Genomic DNA, 17,845 nt, shown 5'->3' on the forward strand with positions numbered 1-17,845 from the left:
AATTTCCCTGTATTCCCCGAGTAACTTCCCTATGTGGCATGTAATACGCTGGGCCATCTATCGATTCCTTGTCAAGTACAACTTCAGCATGGCCGGAAACAATGTTCTGACGAATCGCCGTATCTTATCTCTCAAGCAATCCTTCGGGCTTCCAGATGCGTTTAACCAGATTTAGTAAACGATTGAGTGTGACATTGTAGCCGTCTTGTAGCAGCTGAATATCCGGTTCTTTACACAGCACAGCTACTTGGTACCGCTTTTCAATCTTCGCAATTTTGCGTTGGAAAACAGCCAACGTGTCTGCGTGCCCATGCGTTGCTTCCTTTAGCGCAATTCCCATAGCATCTAACGTCCAAAAGGAGTCTAGTGTGCTTTGGTCTAATCCTTTAGTTTCTCCAGCTTGCACCAGCAGGACGCAGATCATTCCTTCGGATGTTCCGTTTATGAATCTCGTTTTCGTGAGAGGACCTTGTAGCGTCTAGCCGAGAGTGGTCTAGACCACGGCCAATCCTTGTATTTCCGTGCTGCGTATGATGTCGCCTCTCAATCTGTTCCGCAGTTGATCAGATCCTATGAGCAGGCTAATGCCTTTCTCGCCATATCTTTGAGGCACAGTTGATCATCCACCAACCGGTAACTTTGCTCGCGTAATTTGGCTGCGAAGGAACATTCCATAGCCGTGACAGGGATGTCGTGGCTAATTACTGGCATGGCTATCGCTTCAATGAAGTGCTCGCTGTCATCAAATTGACTACGTAGACGAGCTTTGACGACATTGCAATTTCTCACACGAGAAGGAGCTTCTTACGCAAACGTGTTAAACGCTAGGCATGTCTCTCTAATGAACCGCGCCACCAGGTCCTCCTTAATGAACGCGCGTTGACTGCCTCCATCGAAGATGTCTCTGATATAAGGCGTCTCGTTGACACCGATGATCTAGCAACGAAAAGTCTGTACATTAATGGCCTCGTCAAGTTGACAGCTTGTAACGGCCGCGGACTCTCTGCTTTCATTGGCTTGGTAGTAACAGATACGTCGTTATGCGATTTCTCGCCCCTTGTCACTCAATAAACTGGGTCGCACATCGTTGAAGTATGCCTGGCTTTGCATGCTGCGCACACCAACTTCCGCCGACACTCGTTTGCACGGTGGCCCTTTATAGTAAATCGGTAGCACCGCATAGCTTGAGCCAGCCGGTTCTTTTTCTCTGATATGGCCAAGGTAGCGCTGCATGCCTAGACAATAGACATTCGTTGCCCATTTGTTTCGATTCTTCCGATGCATACAGGACTGATGACGATGGCACAGTCTTTCTGTGAGACCCCCTGCACTTGATGGAGGATGCCGATGGAGCACACTGCTCTATTGTTTCGTGCTCTCTCTGTGTATATCGCAAGAGCTGCTCGAGTTCCTTGCAAGAAGTTGTGGTTGCCTCCCCTGAAGCAGAGGATGGCGTGCCTTGTGCGTCATCCTGGAGACGGCTATGCCGGTTGAACGCCACGACGATTTCTCGCGGCAGGGATTGAACCAGAACGTCGTAGAGCATCACCGCAAAACTGCTAGTTGGAACTTCTAGGACGTTGAGGGCGCGCACATTCAGCTGGACTCCGTCATACAACCTGCGCAACTCCCTCGTATCCGAAGAAGTCGTCACGGGCTGCAGTTCTTGGACCGCTCTGAAATGATGCTGTACAATCCAGCTCCTGTCTCCGAACTGCTTGAAGAGTGCCATCCAGCTGCTGAAGCAGCTGGATGGCACTCTCATAACACCCTTCAGTCGTTGGCAGTCCGGAAATGGCTGTTGCTGCTTCCGCTACCAGGTAGTTGGGGAAGTAATGGAATTTATCAGTAGTGCGCAGAGTTGTATTTGCGTGCACCGTGCTGTTGGATTGCTCCCAAAACGACGTCCATTGACACACGTCCCCATGGAAAAGCTTGATGGTAAGCGTTGGGAGACGAGGTCCGAAGCTCTGTGACAGAACTGTCGTTGGGGCAGGTGGCGTATTGAGCGTCGTCGAGGGAGGAGTCTGCACCGTGCTTCCGACGCTGAGATCTGCGAGCTGGTCCCGGAGGCGTGTCAGGGTCTCAAGCGTCTGGTCGTCATAATGCGCTGCAGACTCGTACTCTCTTTCAAGATCCTCGACGGGAATCACGTCCTCAAGCTCGACATTGATCTTCTCAAGCTCGTCATGGCTGGCGGTGAGCTTGTCTATAACCTTGCTGAATGCAGTGCGGTCGTTGCAGCCGCTCTCCTACAGCGTCGTCGCCTCATTCATGATTTTCGTTGACTGGGTTCGGCAAGCAGGGCGTTTCCCTTTCAAGCGGTCGATGTTTTGTAAAGATTGCGGATTACTTGCTTGTAAGGTAGCCGGTTCCGCACGTTGCTTCGCTGGGTGCGGTTCTGATTAGGATCAGGTTACTCCGGCTGCAGTTTCTAGAAGCAACTCGTCGGCGCAGTCGCTCGTTGTCCACGTCGTTGGGATCCGCTCGTTGTCCAGGAATTTGGCACCATATCTTGCGGAACGCAGGCCACTTGCAGGTCACGTCGCCCGAAAAAGCGGAGCCGTGAGACACGCAACAAAGCCTTTTCATGGCGAGAGACGAAGATAAACGGTATCATGATGATGATAAAGGTGCGCGCACTTGGCGCCAGGCGCGGAGGCAGCAGCCCACGATCCATAACTTTTTCTTTTCTTCCTCTGCTAATCTCCGACATAGGCTGTATGCCTCCAGAGAGAGGGACCACTTCGGTTTGAATAACTTCCTTACGCAGGCAAAACGAAGGAAATCTTGCACAACAAGTAGACTGGCCTATGTGGTTGATGATGGCAAAAGGCTGGACTGAAGTAGGCAAGACATATATAGGAGGGTCGAGAGCTTGTTCTAAACCGCCGTGGTTGCTTAGTGGCTTTGGTGTTACGTTGCTAAGCACGAGCGCGCGAGATCAAATCCCGGCCATAGCGGCCGCATTTCGATGAGCGAAAAATAAAACAAAACCATGTACTTGTATTTAGGTGCACGTTAAAAATTCCCAGGTGGTAAAAATTAATCTGGAATTAATAAATAGTTAATAATAAATAAATAGATAAATAATTAAGGACAACGGCGTGCCTCAATCAAATCGGGGTCTTAGCACGGAAAACCCCGTGATCTAAGAGCTTGTTCTGCTTTGTATAGAAGTAGGCGAAATGTTAACAATAAAAATTAGGTGCGAGTAGCGCTTGTCCCGTGTGTCGATGTCCTTTGTTGTTCCGTCTTGAAAGTGCGCTTACCAGTATTCATTTATTAAGATGAACCAACTAGCCTGGCAACCAATGTTGTTAATCGATGTAGCATTCCACATCTCAAACGACGTTACACTCAGCAGGCTGTGGACACAGGGAATGGTTCAACATGCTGCCGTTACTGCAAGCCTACAGCAATCCCCACGAACAGGAGTGTCATTGACCTCTACATTTTCAAGACAACCCTCACATGCAAAGGTCAGTATTGCTATGTAGCCTCGTTGAAGCCGTTTACACAATAAGGAGACCCAGAGCTCTAGCAGAGTCTCTTTAAAAATTAGAAAAAAAATGCACACAACCCGGTCATAAAAATAAGAGGCACTGGTGTACAGCCGCGAAATCCCCTTAGTGTCACTTTTGAATGGATGTTTCAAATACTGACATTAAATCAAACCAGTTTCCTTTGTTTTTCTTTTTGTACACTGTGAGCAGGCGGGAAAAACACAGTGACCACACATGTCCTGCCTAATTCAACACTCAAAACCCCACATCCATTCGCAAAAGCCTCAACTCATGTCAGCAGTTTTCAGATCTACTCGCTTGTGTAGCAATAATGTAGCAAGCTTGTGTAGCAATTGTCGTTGATATATCGAGAGTTATGGAAAATTTCGTAGTTACAGCTAGTTGAAGGCACGCCGAAATGAGAATTGTTTTAACGCACATTTTTTCTCTTCCAACCACGCAGATCGCTGATAGGCTCGTGTACAGCTGTGTGCCTCCTATTCAATAAATGTTGCTTGAAGCGTTTCAGTTGTTTATTCGATCATTTGTTATCAGGGAGGTATCAAAATCTCAAGGAAGTTTGTTGCCCGTTTCGAACAGACATTACGATTTCACAAGATTGTGCAACAACAGTTGATCCAACTGCCTAGATAATTACATAAGATGTTTTGCTGAGATGTGCGCTTGGGCAATGAATGCAAAACGTCTACTTATACCGGTCTATCGAGAGAACACAGCAATACAATTACGAAGAGCTCCATGAAGCTCGTCCCCATTTTTGGGGAGACGTCCGTCGTACTTGCAACCATAGGTCGCAAAATAAATGAAACTCACTCAGGCTCACTTTACAGAATATATTTTCTTTTTACGGACCACTCCGACTCAAGTCTCACCAGAATGCTTCTCAGCCGCCTCACCATGACTTGGAATAATCAATATGTAAATCATTCGGGCTCATGTGTGCGCAAACACACAGACATAGTACTCAGCCGGACACACTCGGACTCATACTCCCTAAAATTCCACACAGCCGGGCTGACTCGGGCTCAGACTCATCAGTATTCTGCTCCGTCACGATATCTCGGACTCAGGACTCACCAAAATTCTAGTCATCCGGACTCACTCGGACTCAAATTAGCCCAGATCAGACTAAGCCAGTTACGCTCTTCCTCGGACTCATCAGAATCGTACTGAGGCACGTCCAGTTAGGCTCACGCACTTGCACTTACTCGGGTTTTTTTTTCGGATTCACGTTAAGAAACCAATGCAGGTCAAAAAAGAATGGACTCCTTTGTTTGAGGTCAACCAACAGCTAACGTTATTTTGATAAAGATGCCTGTTTCCGAGGGAATTCAGAGGAGTACAGCTTTGCCCGTTGACAGAAAGAAACAGGCTGAAGTTGTCGGTTTCTTCATACTGCCTCTGGAATGAGCTTCATGTAATTCGTCCATGTATTTCATGGGGTACAACAGTTGAATCAATCTTTTCAATGTGGTTCAATTAGGCATGTACACCATGCAGGCTTTGATTCTTCTAGCTTATCGAAGAAGAACTTGTGACGCTTGTAAAATTTTCCGGAGCTGTCTCGTTAGATAATGATCGTGAACTAAAACGAGAGTGCATTTTTTTAGGGCACTTGACGAATTCAGCCCAACAAAATGTGCTGATCGGAGACTCGTCAGGCACTTCTTTTGCGAGCGACGGCGAAATTGGTCGATGACTCTTTGGCGGTAGCTCTAGTGACGAGTGAGTTGACCAGGAGACTGAGCCACCTCTGTAGCGTAACCGGTGTAAGGAAGAGTGGTCAGTCGCTTTTCTACAAGAAAGCGCAATGTAGCTAGAGATTCGGGTTCGTTAGATTCCGTGTAGAAGTAGGCAGTTGATGACAGCTTGGATTTCTGTTACAAATATTGTTGTGAGCTCCTTGAAGTTGTAGTAGCTGTTCGTCAAGACCTTCATCAATAATATTTTCCATCCTTACCCAAAAGCCGCCCAACCAAAGCATCTCTCAGCTATCAATTTCGAGCGTATCCGGTGGCTTGTGAAGAAATTCTGACTATGTTCTCGCATAGTTTCCCACAGTTGCCGTAGATCCTGAAAAGTGTGTTAGAATATGTTGACTTTTTCAGAAAAGACGAATCGACACACTGCTCTTCTCGAGATAAATCTTTGGAGGGCCATCAGGAAGTTTGAGGTGGACATGCCGGTCACCAGTTCAAGGTGTATTGGGCGAGCCACTGCACACGTGAAAAGAACGATTTACGATTTAAGGTGGTTTACTTGATCCTTTGTGTCCAATGGCCCAATAAAGTGCACACCGGTAACATCGAAAGGTGGCGCTTGTGTCACCCTCTCACGAGGCAGATGAACCACTGGCTCAGCAGCAGTACGGCTGTTGAAGCGCTTACAAGCCACAAATTGCTTCAGCATCATTTTCACCTTTTGCCTTCCAAGCACAATCCAGTACTGTTTCCTCAGTTTGGTGTCTACAGCGCGCCAGCATGCAGGAGACAGCGGTAGGTCACACTCACCGTTAGCTGTATGATGGGATGTCAAGATTGGAGTCTAATGCGATGCTTAGCGTAGGCTGCATTGAGCCTTCCTCCCGCCTTGGCGCTCCCTTGTCGTCATGCATGACGCTGAGATCACGTATCGGTGAAGAGGCTCACATGCGTGTAAAGCAGCGAAGAAATTCCATTTCCTCTTGGAAGACTTCGAACTGTGCTTCAAGAACAAAACAAGTATGCGCCTTTTGAAATCCTTTCACATAATACAAACGAAAGTATTTATAGTGGGGGTAGCTAGCGTGGTGTCAAATTGTGTACTCAGGTTGTGACTCGAACCAATTTAGAGAGGAAGCTGTATTTTCGTAGAGGCAGGACAAATTTCTTTACAGTTCCGTTGCGAACACGAAGTGTTATTCTTTTTGTCTTCTGCGATGATCCAGTCAGCGATTCCTTCATGACTTCGCCAGCAGATAGATAGCAGGTAGCTCACTCGGCGAAACGATAAGCAAAGAAAAGAAGGAAGCTATGGTATCACCACATAAGTCCTACTTTTCCGACCACCCGTGAGGTAACGCTGAAGTAACGATGACCTCATTGTGAACCTAGATAACCCAATGAAACTGGAAGAGTGCCGACATCTGAATGCTATGTGTGAGAACTATTTGTTCACCCATATATGGACTGCTCAAGAGCTCGTGGAAATCCCAAGCCAAACTCTGGCCTTTCTTCATGAACCTCCGCCACAGTTTTGACAAAGCTTTCTCTTTCAATAGGCTGATGCTTGCGCTAGTTGGTACGGTTTACTTATAATGGCAAAGCCTTTAGCGCAACTCAAAAAGACACAGACGTGACAGAGACACAGGACAGCGCTATGCTCGTGTGCTCTTCTTAGCCAAGCATAAATACACCAGAAGGCAAGAAGTAAGTGTGGTTATTTGAGCATCTCGCTGCCGCTGAGCTCGCCAGATGTGTGCACATTGCGGTAGAGTAAGTCACTTTTCGCTGCATCTTCTCGTTTTCTTTTCCCAAGCGTCTGCTGCAGTGCTGACGTGCACGGCGTTGCTCACTGCTCTGTGGGCAAGCCAATAAACAAGAGAAAGCAATGAACAGTGTGTTCAGGTACGCCAGGGCTATGGCACACACACAAATGCACAGGCGCATGCAAATTATATCGAGCGTTTTGTTTAGCGGAGTTGCTGACTACTAGCGAGTACGAAGGACGACTTGAATGCATCACGCTTTCAGGGGCAAAATGTGCATTGTAGGTAGCGCAATAAAAAAATTACCGACGATTACGTTACTTCCTAATGCGAAATTTGAGCGCAGCAAATAAGCTGTTTCACCTTTTCGATAGATTGAGGCAAAGAAATCGAGCAACACATGTATGCGCTATCACAGAATTTTTTTTTTATTTTTCACACGTATTCCTTTAACAAAGACTCCACTAACAGTTCTTGACAGTCATGAAGGAAGCTTTGTGGTCGGAGAAATAGACTGATATATGTTCGACTTGGTACACCAATGCTTGATTCTCAAAGACGAGATCTATACAAGTGCCTCGCGAGGTTGTCACAGCCGTGGGACGCGTTACGAGCCAGAGGAACGGGATGTTCTCCCGCATAAGTGTTAGGAAATTGCTGTTTGTCTTTATGTCAACATTATAGTCCCCCACTACTAACATCGGTGTGGATCGATGGACGGTTAATGCGAGTTGCAGGAAGTGCACGACGTCTTTCGTGAGTGCGGTAGGGGCGAAGTAGGCAGCTACTACCAGCAAGATAATTTCGCAGTGGCGAACGGCAGCGGCAATTTCGGCTCGGGCGGTGCACATATACAGATCCGCCGCCACCGATCTGGCTCTCTGATTGCCACCGCACAGGGCGAACGGCAGCGGCAATTTCGGCTCGGGCGGTGCACATATACACATCCGCCGCCACCGATCTGGCTCTCTGATTGCCACCGCACAGGGGTTGCATTGGAGGAGGAGCGAAGAAAGGAATTAAGTTCGAGCCGGCGCTTTGACAACCGGAGACTCGCAGGAAGAGGGGGGAGGGGGGCGGCGTGTACACCCAGCGGCAAACGATGGGGGCAGAAGCGCGCGCAGCGAGCGGACAACACGATAAAGGGAGGAGGGAAGAGATAGCAGCGACTGACTGATGCCGCTGACGCCGATAGTGAGTCAACCCCAGCTGCGGAGTTGGTTTCAGGGACAACGCCGCCGATGCCGACACAAACAATATGATACCCTCGCTTCCGCCGCGCTAAGAACCAGGTCTAGCCGTGGGAAGGTGGTCACGTATTCGTCGACGTGCCGGGGCCTACGTGAAATAACCGGCGCGTCGGCAACTGAAGAGCACCCTATCCGCCACACAAGAACAGGGGGGGGGGGACCCTTTCCTCCTCTTTCTGCATGGCGGCGACGGTGTTCTATGCAGTCACGTTATCTTGACTCTCTAGCGGCGTCAGCGGCATCCAGCGGTATCAGTCGGTCGCTGCTAGCGCTGGGGGGATGAAAGGGGGGCGGAGCTGGTTACGAGTCCGACGACAACGCCGACGACGACGCGAAACCCAGGAACGGACGCCAAAGAGCTGCGCTCTAAAAAACAATTCTATACCCATGGAGCGTTTCCTTCCTCATTACTGCGCAGCCGCGGAAGCGTGAAGGCGAGCTATCTGGTTGTTGTTTTTTGTTTCCTCCGCATGGCCGGTGCCGCCGCGGCCGTGTGGAGGATGGATGGATGGATGTATGGATGGATGTTATGAGCGTCCCCTTTGGAAATGGGCTGTGCGTTGCGCCACCAAGCTCTTGCTATTATACTGCCTATTTTCCTACCTATATTAAACAATAAAAAATAAAAGATAAAATAAACACTATGAACTCCCACGCCCAAATTTTCTGATCCCCTATTGCTCACTGTGTTTTTGTACGTCTCCGTTTTTTGTCGTTTTCCTAATTTTCGTCCACCAATCCTCAATCGCCTCTTACTAATGCCTACTGTGGACATGTTTACTTTTCCACTCCTCTTGCTGAACCCAAAGGCTTCAAGGAGGCCAGTGGTGCCTAAATCGACCGCTGGGTAGACGTCTTCGCATTCTAATAAAACATACTCCATAGTTTCCCTAGCTTTACCGCCGCAAGCACATGCTTTTTGTTCCTTCTTATATCTCGCTTTATAGGTACGCGTTCTAAGGCATCCCGATCTCGCTTCGAAAAGTAATGAGCTTCCCTTTGAGTTATCATAAATTGTTTCTTTCCTGATTTCGTTTTTTCCTCTTAAGTAGTTACTCATGGCAGGTTTCTTTTCCATTGCCGCCACCCATGAGAATATTTCAGCTTCTCTGACTTTCCGCTTGACCGTATTTGTTGCTGTGTTGCCCACCCTACAGGCCGCATACTTGCTGGTAAGCTTCCTAGTTCTTTTCCTCCACTGTGAATCAATGTTTTTCCTGTACAGATACTGTATAGATCGGGAGATGCGCGGATGCGAGTGCCATATGGTGGTGATGCAAGGGACCCAGAGAAGCACGCGGCGCTCTGCTTCGATTGGTTGGCTTATTCGGCGACAAAAGAGCCACGCAGCTCCCATGGTCCAGAAACCTGTCGTGGTTCGCAAAGAAAAGCTTAGCTTTTAAAACTGCCTGGGAATCCTCCTATAGCTACAGCATTGGTTAATTTCAGGGCAAGTGAATCTAAAAGCTCTTTGCATACAAATGTATAAAAAGACCTAATGGCAGCAAGCAATATAATAGATATAGTACAGTAAGCGTTGATGCAAGCATTTCAACAATAAATATTGACCTGTTGAGAAGTACCAGAAAAAAACATTGAAAAGAAAGGAGAAAAGGGGCATATCAATCCTTTTGTTCATGAGGCAGTGGCATTCGAATTGCACATGAATAATTCTAAGAATGCACAAATAAACAATATACAAGTTGCACAGAAAGGACACAAATGACAGCATGGACATAGTATACTGTTACAAATGACATTTAAATCTTAAGCATTGGAAGAAAATTGCGGCATCAGAACTTAGAAGTGGATATTGCATTCTTCAATCTGGTTTTAATAGAGCGTGAACATTGGCAATGAGTTCAGGAGGGTAATATTAGAAAACAACACAGTCCGCTAGCTTTAGTCCGCGCAACTCTTCCGCAACAGCAAGTGTTGGAGCATCACTTAGTATAACATTTGTAATGCAAGACGACGAGTACATTTTAACTCGAGTTCATATATAGGCGCGCGAAAAAGGCGAATTCCTAGCCTAAATGATTCGCTAGTTTCGAAAGGAAGAATGCCGAGCCTATTGTAAATAGATGAAATCGAGATTATGACGGAAGCCCGTCTGGTTGGGAGGATGCATACTTCAAAGGAAGAAGTGCGGACACCGACCAAAATGGTTCAAAATATATATATTGTCGCAGCACTGCGCAACTGAGCCATGGAAAGGAGTAGAGTGGGCGCACGTTATCTCGGGGTTCTTTGCGCCGGCTGGGTCTTGCCTGTGGCTTCCTCCTGGACCTCGGTTCGCCAGGTAGATAAACATCTTTCGTAACATCTTTGGTGTAGATGCGGGGTAAATTCTGGACGATGCTGGATGACCCAGCTCTACCAACTGTCCGGCGGAGTGGACGCTTTGCCGATTTACGACCACAAGCAGCGAACATGGCTGATTCCGGAGAAGGCAATGACGACCCTACCTGCGACGAACCAGAGAGCAATCACGCATTGTTAGCTGGCTACTGGACACCACTGCGAGAGCCACCCACCTTTTCGGGGAAGGCGAACAAAGACGGCGACGACTGGCTGAAACACTACAACAGAGTGAGTCGCCACAACCACTGGAGCACTACGAAGCAGCCCGATAATGTGTTTTGTTTCTCACTGGAACCGCGCTCCTCTGGTTTCAAAACCACCAGAACGTTCTGACAAGCTTGGATAATTTTGTAGAATTCACCAACTACTTCGGCGACCCGATCTCTAAGAAAAAGAAGGCTGAGCTTTCACGACAAGGTCAGTTACCTGGCGAAACTTTTACAACGCACGCAGAGGCTGTTTTCAAATTATGTGGAATCGTCAGCGCCACCATCACAGACGAAGAAAAAGTACGACATCTGCTTAAAGGAATCGCTGAAGATGTGTATAATTTTCTTATAACGACGGAAGGTCTTAGTACTCTGTCTGGTTTGAAAAAAAAAGAAACCCTGCCGGACGTTTTAAGCGCTGAAAATGAGAAGGATTGCACCAAAATTCCGACGCTCGGACAATGTAACGACTATTGCAAGTGTGTCCCTCCCAGCTCATGACGACATCTCCTCCGTGATTCGCCAAGCGATTAAAGAAGAGTTTGAACGCCTTAAAATTGTTGACGACGCCTATGTGTGCCATCAGTGCGCATTTGGTGATCGCTCTCGTGTACCACCGGCCACCTGGGCACTTACTCAGAGCCTCGCAGGACCTATGCTGATCGTCCATACATGAGCAACTTGCCACCGCAACCAACAAGTCTGGGACGCCGGCAAGATGCACCACCACGATTTGTTCCACGGGCTCTTCCCTCCTACAACCAGCCTGAGAGTTCGTTTCTGCCCGTGACACCCATGTCACCCGTGTCGCCCGTCACAAGTCGCGACTCCCGCATTTTCTACAGCTGCGGTGTGCCTGGACACATTGCTAGGTATTGCCACCGCTTCAGCAGCGTGCTCCACGGCTTAATGCCTTTCCACCCCGTGTGCCCTCTGACGATCCCTGGCGGTTTCCCAGTTCCTTCCAACGGCTGTAGCAGGGAAGCCTCAACCGCGGTGGCTCCCCCGTTTCCGAGCGTAGCTGTACACCGCCACCGACCTAACAACGGCGCTATCCGTCGCCTTCTCGTCACTCGTCCCCGCCGCTGTTCGGAAACTAGCTTGTGCGACCGACGGAGTGAGGCCGAAATATATTCATCTTCATCAAGACCCCTTGTGCAGTAATGTTTATAAACAAAGCGGGTGTTTGTGTTGACAATGTGAGTGCTTTTGCTTTAGTTGATACTGCGGCTGCAGTTTTAGTTATGAGCTTGTCCTTCAAAAATCGTCTTGGACAAAAAGTTAAGTTTTCTTGGGATTGGAACACTACCTTTCGTGAAGTTGGCAGGGAAATGTTACGCCCACTTGGGGTTTGTTCCGTTTCAGTTGTGATAGGGGACCAGACATTTCGGAGAGAATTTCCTTTGCTTGCATATACTACGCATGACATTATTTTAGGAATTGATTTCTTGCGTGAGGGAGGGGGGGGGGGGGGCACGTTGTATTGTGTCACTGACGCGATTTTTGTTCGCCTTGACGCGTGAACTTCGATGACTGATAATACCAGGGAGGTCGCGGACGCTCTGTTCGTGTAGCAAGATGTGTGTCGCACTTCTGTCAACAACCTGTCAACACTTCTCGCCCTCTTACGGGTTCTTGTTGTGGTTTATCTGAGCCCGATTATAGCAACGCGCTCAAGAAACATGCGAGTCCCTCACTCCCTCGTTGTCACCACTGATGGATGTACTCGTTTGTGGACAGCGAACGTTTCAACCCAATCCATAACCTTGACGCTAGGACTTAAACAGGCAAGTTTTGACCAACAAACCATTGTCAGCACCGGAACGGTCGAAATGTCAACTGCCGGAAAAAAATCCAACCCCGATTGCAGCCATGATAATTCTGCTTACTTTAAGCGCATGATTAACAAGTCGCTGTCTTCTAGCGAGCAGTGTCTGGTTCAAGGCATGCTCGATCGCTACGCATAAGTATTTGATTTTGCTCAAGAGCAAAGAGCGTCCCATACACCACCGGCGTCTCGTATAGAACACCGCATCCATACAGTGCAAGTGACGCCAATTCGTCAGAAGCCTTATCGCGTTTCACCTTCTGAGAGAAAAGTCGTCACCGAGCAGGTCGAAGAAATGTTAGGGAAATGAGTGATCCGGGAATCATGTAGTTCCTGCGGTGCTCCTGTGATCCTAGTCAAGAAAAAAGACAACTCATGGAGATTTTGTGTGGACTATTGCCGCCTAACACCGTCACAAAGAAAGACGTGTACCCCCTAGCATGACTGGACGACGCCATCGACTGCCTCCACTCCGCGTCGTATTTCTTTTCTGTTGATTTACGGTCAGGATATTGGCAAATTCTAATGCACCCCTCAGACATGGAGAAGACAGCCTCCACGACACATGACGGTCTCTTTGAGTTCAAAGTTAAGCCCTTTGGCTTATGCCACGCTCCAGTGACATTCGAGCGATTTATGGACACCGTGCTCCGCAGACTCAAATGGGAAATTTGCATGTGCTATTAGGACGACGTCATTGTCTACGGCCGGACATTTCACTAGCACAATCAGGGCCAGTCGGTCGTTGTTCACTGTATCCAGCAAGCTGGCCTTATTTCAAACTCGAAGAAATGTGATTTTGGTGAGCGTCAAGCCCTCGTGCTAGGCTTTCTTGTTGACAAAGAACGCATATGACCAGACCCTGAAAATATAGCAGAGGTTCGCGACTTCAAACAGCCACGCGGTGAAAGATCTGTAAAGCTTTTAGGGTCTTCGCTGTTTTTCCCGGCGCTTTATTAAGAATTTCGCACAGCTTGCCTCTCCCCTCACGTCTCTCCTTCACAAAGACACCCCATACTTGTGCTCTGCTGATTGCGAGTCTGCGTCTCAACAGCTGAAATTTATGTTGACTTCTGGACCGGTTCTACCGCATTTTGATCCGGAGGCGTCAACTGAGCTGCGTACTGACGCCAGTGGTGTGGGTGTTGGTGCTGTGCTTGTTCAGATCTGCTGTGGTCGTCAGCATGTCATTGCTTATGCTAGTCGGACACTTACAAAAGCGGAGAAAAACAACACGGTTATTGTACTCGAGTGTCTAGCAATCGTCTTCGCTATTCAGAAGTTCCGTCCGCATCTAAACGGCCGCGCATTCATGATAGTAACTGACCATCATTCACTCTGTCGGCTCGTTGGGCTGCGTGACCCGTGTGGCCGGTTGGCCCGCTGGACTTTGCACGTTCAAGAGTACAGCTTTTCCTTTACCTACAAGAGCGGACGATGTCACACGGATGCTGATTGCCTATCCCGTCGCCCTTCGTCGCAAACGATGATCACTTCGATGACTACTTGGTTTCCATCTCTACCCTCTTTGCAGACTTGGGTACACCGTCCAGAGCGAGCTACGTTGCGACCCTACCTTGAAATCCCTATGGGCAGCTGCACGCGAGCCAGGTGCAACAACACCGTTTACTTTTCGTAATGGTTTGCTGCATAAAAAAAGTTACTCGGCTGATGGTCCTCCATTGCTTCTAGTTGTGCCCGAAAACCTGCGCCCTGCTGTCCTTCATTCCATGCTACGCCGACTTCGCCAGATATTTTTGTGGCCCAAGCTCTGCAAAACAACGTAACAGTATGTCGCTAGCTGTACTGTTTGCCCGTGCCACAAGCAAACAACAACGGCTCCAGCAGGCTATTTGCACCCAGTTAGGCCAGCGACTTTACCCTTTGAAAAAGTCGGCATTGACTTGCTTGGCCCGCTCCAAAAGGCGTCAGCAGGCTACCGCTGGATTGTTATGCGTAGATTACCTAACTCGCTACCCGAAAACAGTGGCACGTCAATCTGCCACTGCACCAGATGTCGCTTCATTTTCACGTCAAATTCTGTCACGGCGCTCCACGGATTGTCATCAGCGACCGTGCACGGCAATTAACCGCCGACGTCGTTGAAGAGCTTTTACAGCTTTGTGGTTCTGCATATCGTCATTCCACTCCTTACCACCCGCTAACGAATGACCTCACGGAGCGGACGAATTGAACCCTTACCTACATGTTGTCAATGTATGTCGCTTCTGACCGCAAAAATTGGGACGCCGTCTGACCTTTTGTAACGTACGCGTACAACAGTGCCAAGCACGAAGTTACAGGATATGCGCCGTTCTTTTTGCTGTACGAACGTGCTCTCCAGAGCTTTCTTGACACTATTCTACCTTTAGCCTGTGAAGAAGATCCTTCAATCGCCCAACATCTGTATCGTGCTTAAAAAACACGTCGCATCTAAGGAAGTTGTCCTCTCCTCACAAGGCAACAGCAAGATTCGCTACGATGCGCGGCATATCCCTGGCAGCTTTACACCCGGTGACTATGTTTGCTTGTGGACAGCTGTTCGCAAAAGGGATCATACCACAATTTTCTCGCCACTTACACGGGACCATTCGTTATACTCAGTCGCTTGAGTGACGTGAACTATGCCATCATTAGAGGGATGGCAAGTAATCGGCGTTCACGTGCGACACAAATTGTTCACGTGGCCTGACTCAAGAAGTACCATCACAGGTCCCTTTAACTCGCTCAGCGAGCTTCGTCTGCCCCCAGGGAAAATGTTGCAGCACTGCGCCACTGAAACAGAGAAAGAAGAGTGCGCGCGCGTTATCTCGGGTACTCTGCGCCGGCTGGGCCTTCCCTGTGGCTTCCTCCTGAACCTCGTTCGAACCTGTAAATAAACATCTTTCATATCAATATTTAGCTTTCGGCTCCCACACAGGAGCCTTGTTCACAATGAGCCTTGCTCACTGTGAAGGCTCTCGTACGGGAGCAGAAACGTAAATATATTTTGAACCATGTTGGTCGGTGTCCGGACCTCTTCCTTTTAACTATTGTAAGTAGGTATAGCACATTCTCTGTAATCGCAGAAGGTAATTACTCTTACTGTTAGATTTCGCACATTAGCAATTTTTTTGCAATCAGTATTGTATGCGTTACTGCAAGATAAAGAAGCATTGGCTAATTGTGAATGAAACCGTAGTATAATGAGCCATTTATGTGTGTGGGGAAATAAGCGAGGGTTTTAAAGAGAGTAGAATTCGGCAAGTAGCTTTAAACACAATCACGGCGATGTGTTTATCGAACTTTATGCAATAATCACTGGTAATCTTAATGAATGTGGCTCTCTCACACGACTGAATAACGTGCGCGTCGATAGAAATAAGTGGTTTGAAGAGAATAATTTTCTCTCTTTCAAGTATTAGTTGAATGTTACGTTCACATTCTTTATTTCTGACGGCAATAAAGAGCCTGTGAGTGCAAAACATATTTAATACTTATTTGAAGGGGGCGTTCGAAGCAAGGATCCGCAGTGCCTTGCATTTTACGCCTCGATGTATTCGTCTCTACCTAATGATTTGGTAGTCGAGTAGAAGCCGTGCGTGCCTTCCAACAGCATGCCGATACAGGCACGGCGTCGACCCGCATCCGTCAAGGCGCGCCGAAAACGGAGGAGGAAGGAAGCAGTTCGCACGAGAGACTTTAGGCACTTTGTGATGCGCGATCACCATCGCCGCGACCGTCAGCAGCAGAGCAACCGAACGGTGCACTAGAAATTTATCAAGCGTGATGAGCACCCGCGTGAGAGCGAGGGTGAAGTTTGTCGTCACTCGGTTCACTCTCGAAGCGAGCGCGTGGCGCGAGATAGCAGGGTCGCGTAGCGGCCCCACGGCTGCTCCCGCGCCCGGAGCAGTGGTTTCTCCACGTTTGCTCACGACTGTACATATCACCCCCACTGTACGCGCATTGATCATCACATTAATGCTGAGATTTGTTTGTGGTCCACTAGCGTTTATCATGAGTGTTTCACTCCCTGGATTTCTCCAGTGTGAAAACACCTTCCCGGTGCGGTTATAGCGATTGAAGACAACGGAAAATTTCGTGTGGCCATAGCCAACATCATCGTTCCAGGCTTCCCTTGACCATAACAATTATCTCTTTCTTATTTATTTTGCTGTTTGTATATGATTTTGGCCTATTGGTAGTGTAACGCACGCGTAAAGGCTATTTCAGAGGCTGCGACAGAGACAGACACACAGACAGACAGACGGATGGATGGACGGACGGACACACGGACAGACAGACGGACAGGGACGGTCAGGGACGGACAGACGGACGGACAGACAGACGGACAGACCAACGGACAGACACGGACAGACACGGAGAGACGAACAGACGGACAGACAGAGAACTTTATTTAGGTCCTGAGGTTGGCTACCGCTCAAGGCGGAAAAAAGCGGGCCACTCCCACGTCGGGACGGGTAGGCCGAACCTGACCGCCGGGTCGCGGGCCCTCTGGACGGCCCTGAGTTGATGTAGGCCTGAGCTCCTGAGCATGGAGCTCCATTTATTTTCGATCATGCATTGAGGACCCTGTAATGACGGGCACTGCCACTGTACGTCTTCTAACGTAACGTAATTCGGGCATGTTGAATCAAGCCCTTCGAATAACTGGCTGTGGGAATAAAGACTAGGGTATGACCTGGTATGAAGCTTGCAGAGGGTAGAGGCCTGTGCTCTAGAGAACTTTAAATGAAGAAGGGGGAAGACCCTCCTGCCCAACTGATAATGTTTGATGGTATTAAAACTGAGGAGAGGGTCCTTAAAGATTGCTAGATTGGAGTCCGTAGATCCCCCAGGCAACCCAGCGCGGTCAGTTTGTTCGCGCACTCGGTCATGGGCGATCTCGTTCACGTTGGCCATGCTGGCCAGATGTGATCCAAGGTGAGCCGGAAACCAGATGATTGTATGAGGAGAAATATCACTATGACCTAAAATGGGAGTTACTTCAGCTCATACCGATCCGGACGCAAATGCCCAGACCGCTATTCGTGAGTTTGTATTTGTATTTTTTATTTACTCATACTGTTCGCCTGTCCGCCGTTACATGGTGGGTCAAAAGCAGCACTTCAAGAATTGGTACAATATGTGATATTCCAATAATATATATAGCACAAAAATAAGTCAATAGCAGTATTGCGGCAATTAGTACAGTACATGCA

At 48.4% G+C, this 17,845-nt stretch overlaps 1 protein-coding gene across 1 annotated transcript; it reads right to left on the minus strand.

Moving 5' to 3' along the window:
- Window positions 1–1,610: 1,610 nt before the first annotated feature.
- Window positions 1,611–17,546, minus strand: LOC126518651 (uncharacterized). The gene is made up of 2 exons (XM_072284190.1): window positions 17,514–17,546; window positions 1,611–2,252 (listed from the first exon to the last, which is right to left on the minus strand). Exons 1-2 carry the CDS (start codon window positions 17,544–17,546, stop codon window positions 1,611–1,613), a joined length of 675 nt encoding a protein of 224 aa, XP_072140291.1.
- Between the last annotated feature and the right edge of the window lie 299 nt (window positions 17,547–17,845).

This window comes from Dermacentor andersoni, chromosome 1 (genome assembly GCF_023375885.2).
Source record: "Dermacentor andersoni chromosome 1, qqDerAnde1_hic_scaffold, whole genome shotgun sequence".
NCBI classification, from domain to species: Eukaryota; Metazoa; Arthropoda; class Arachnida; order Ixodida; family Ixodidae; genus Dermacentor; species Dermacentor andersoni.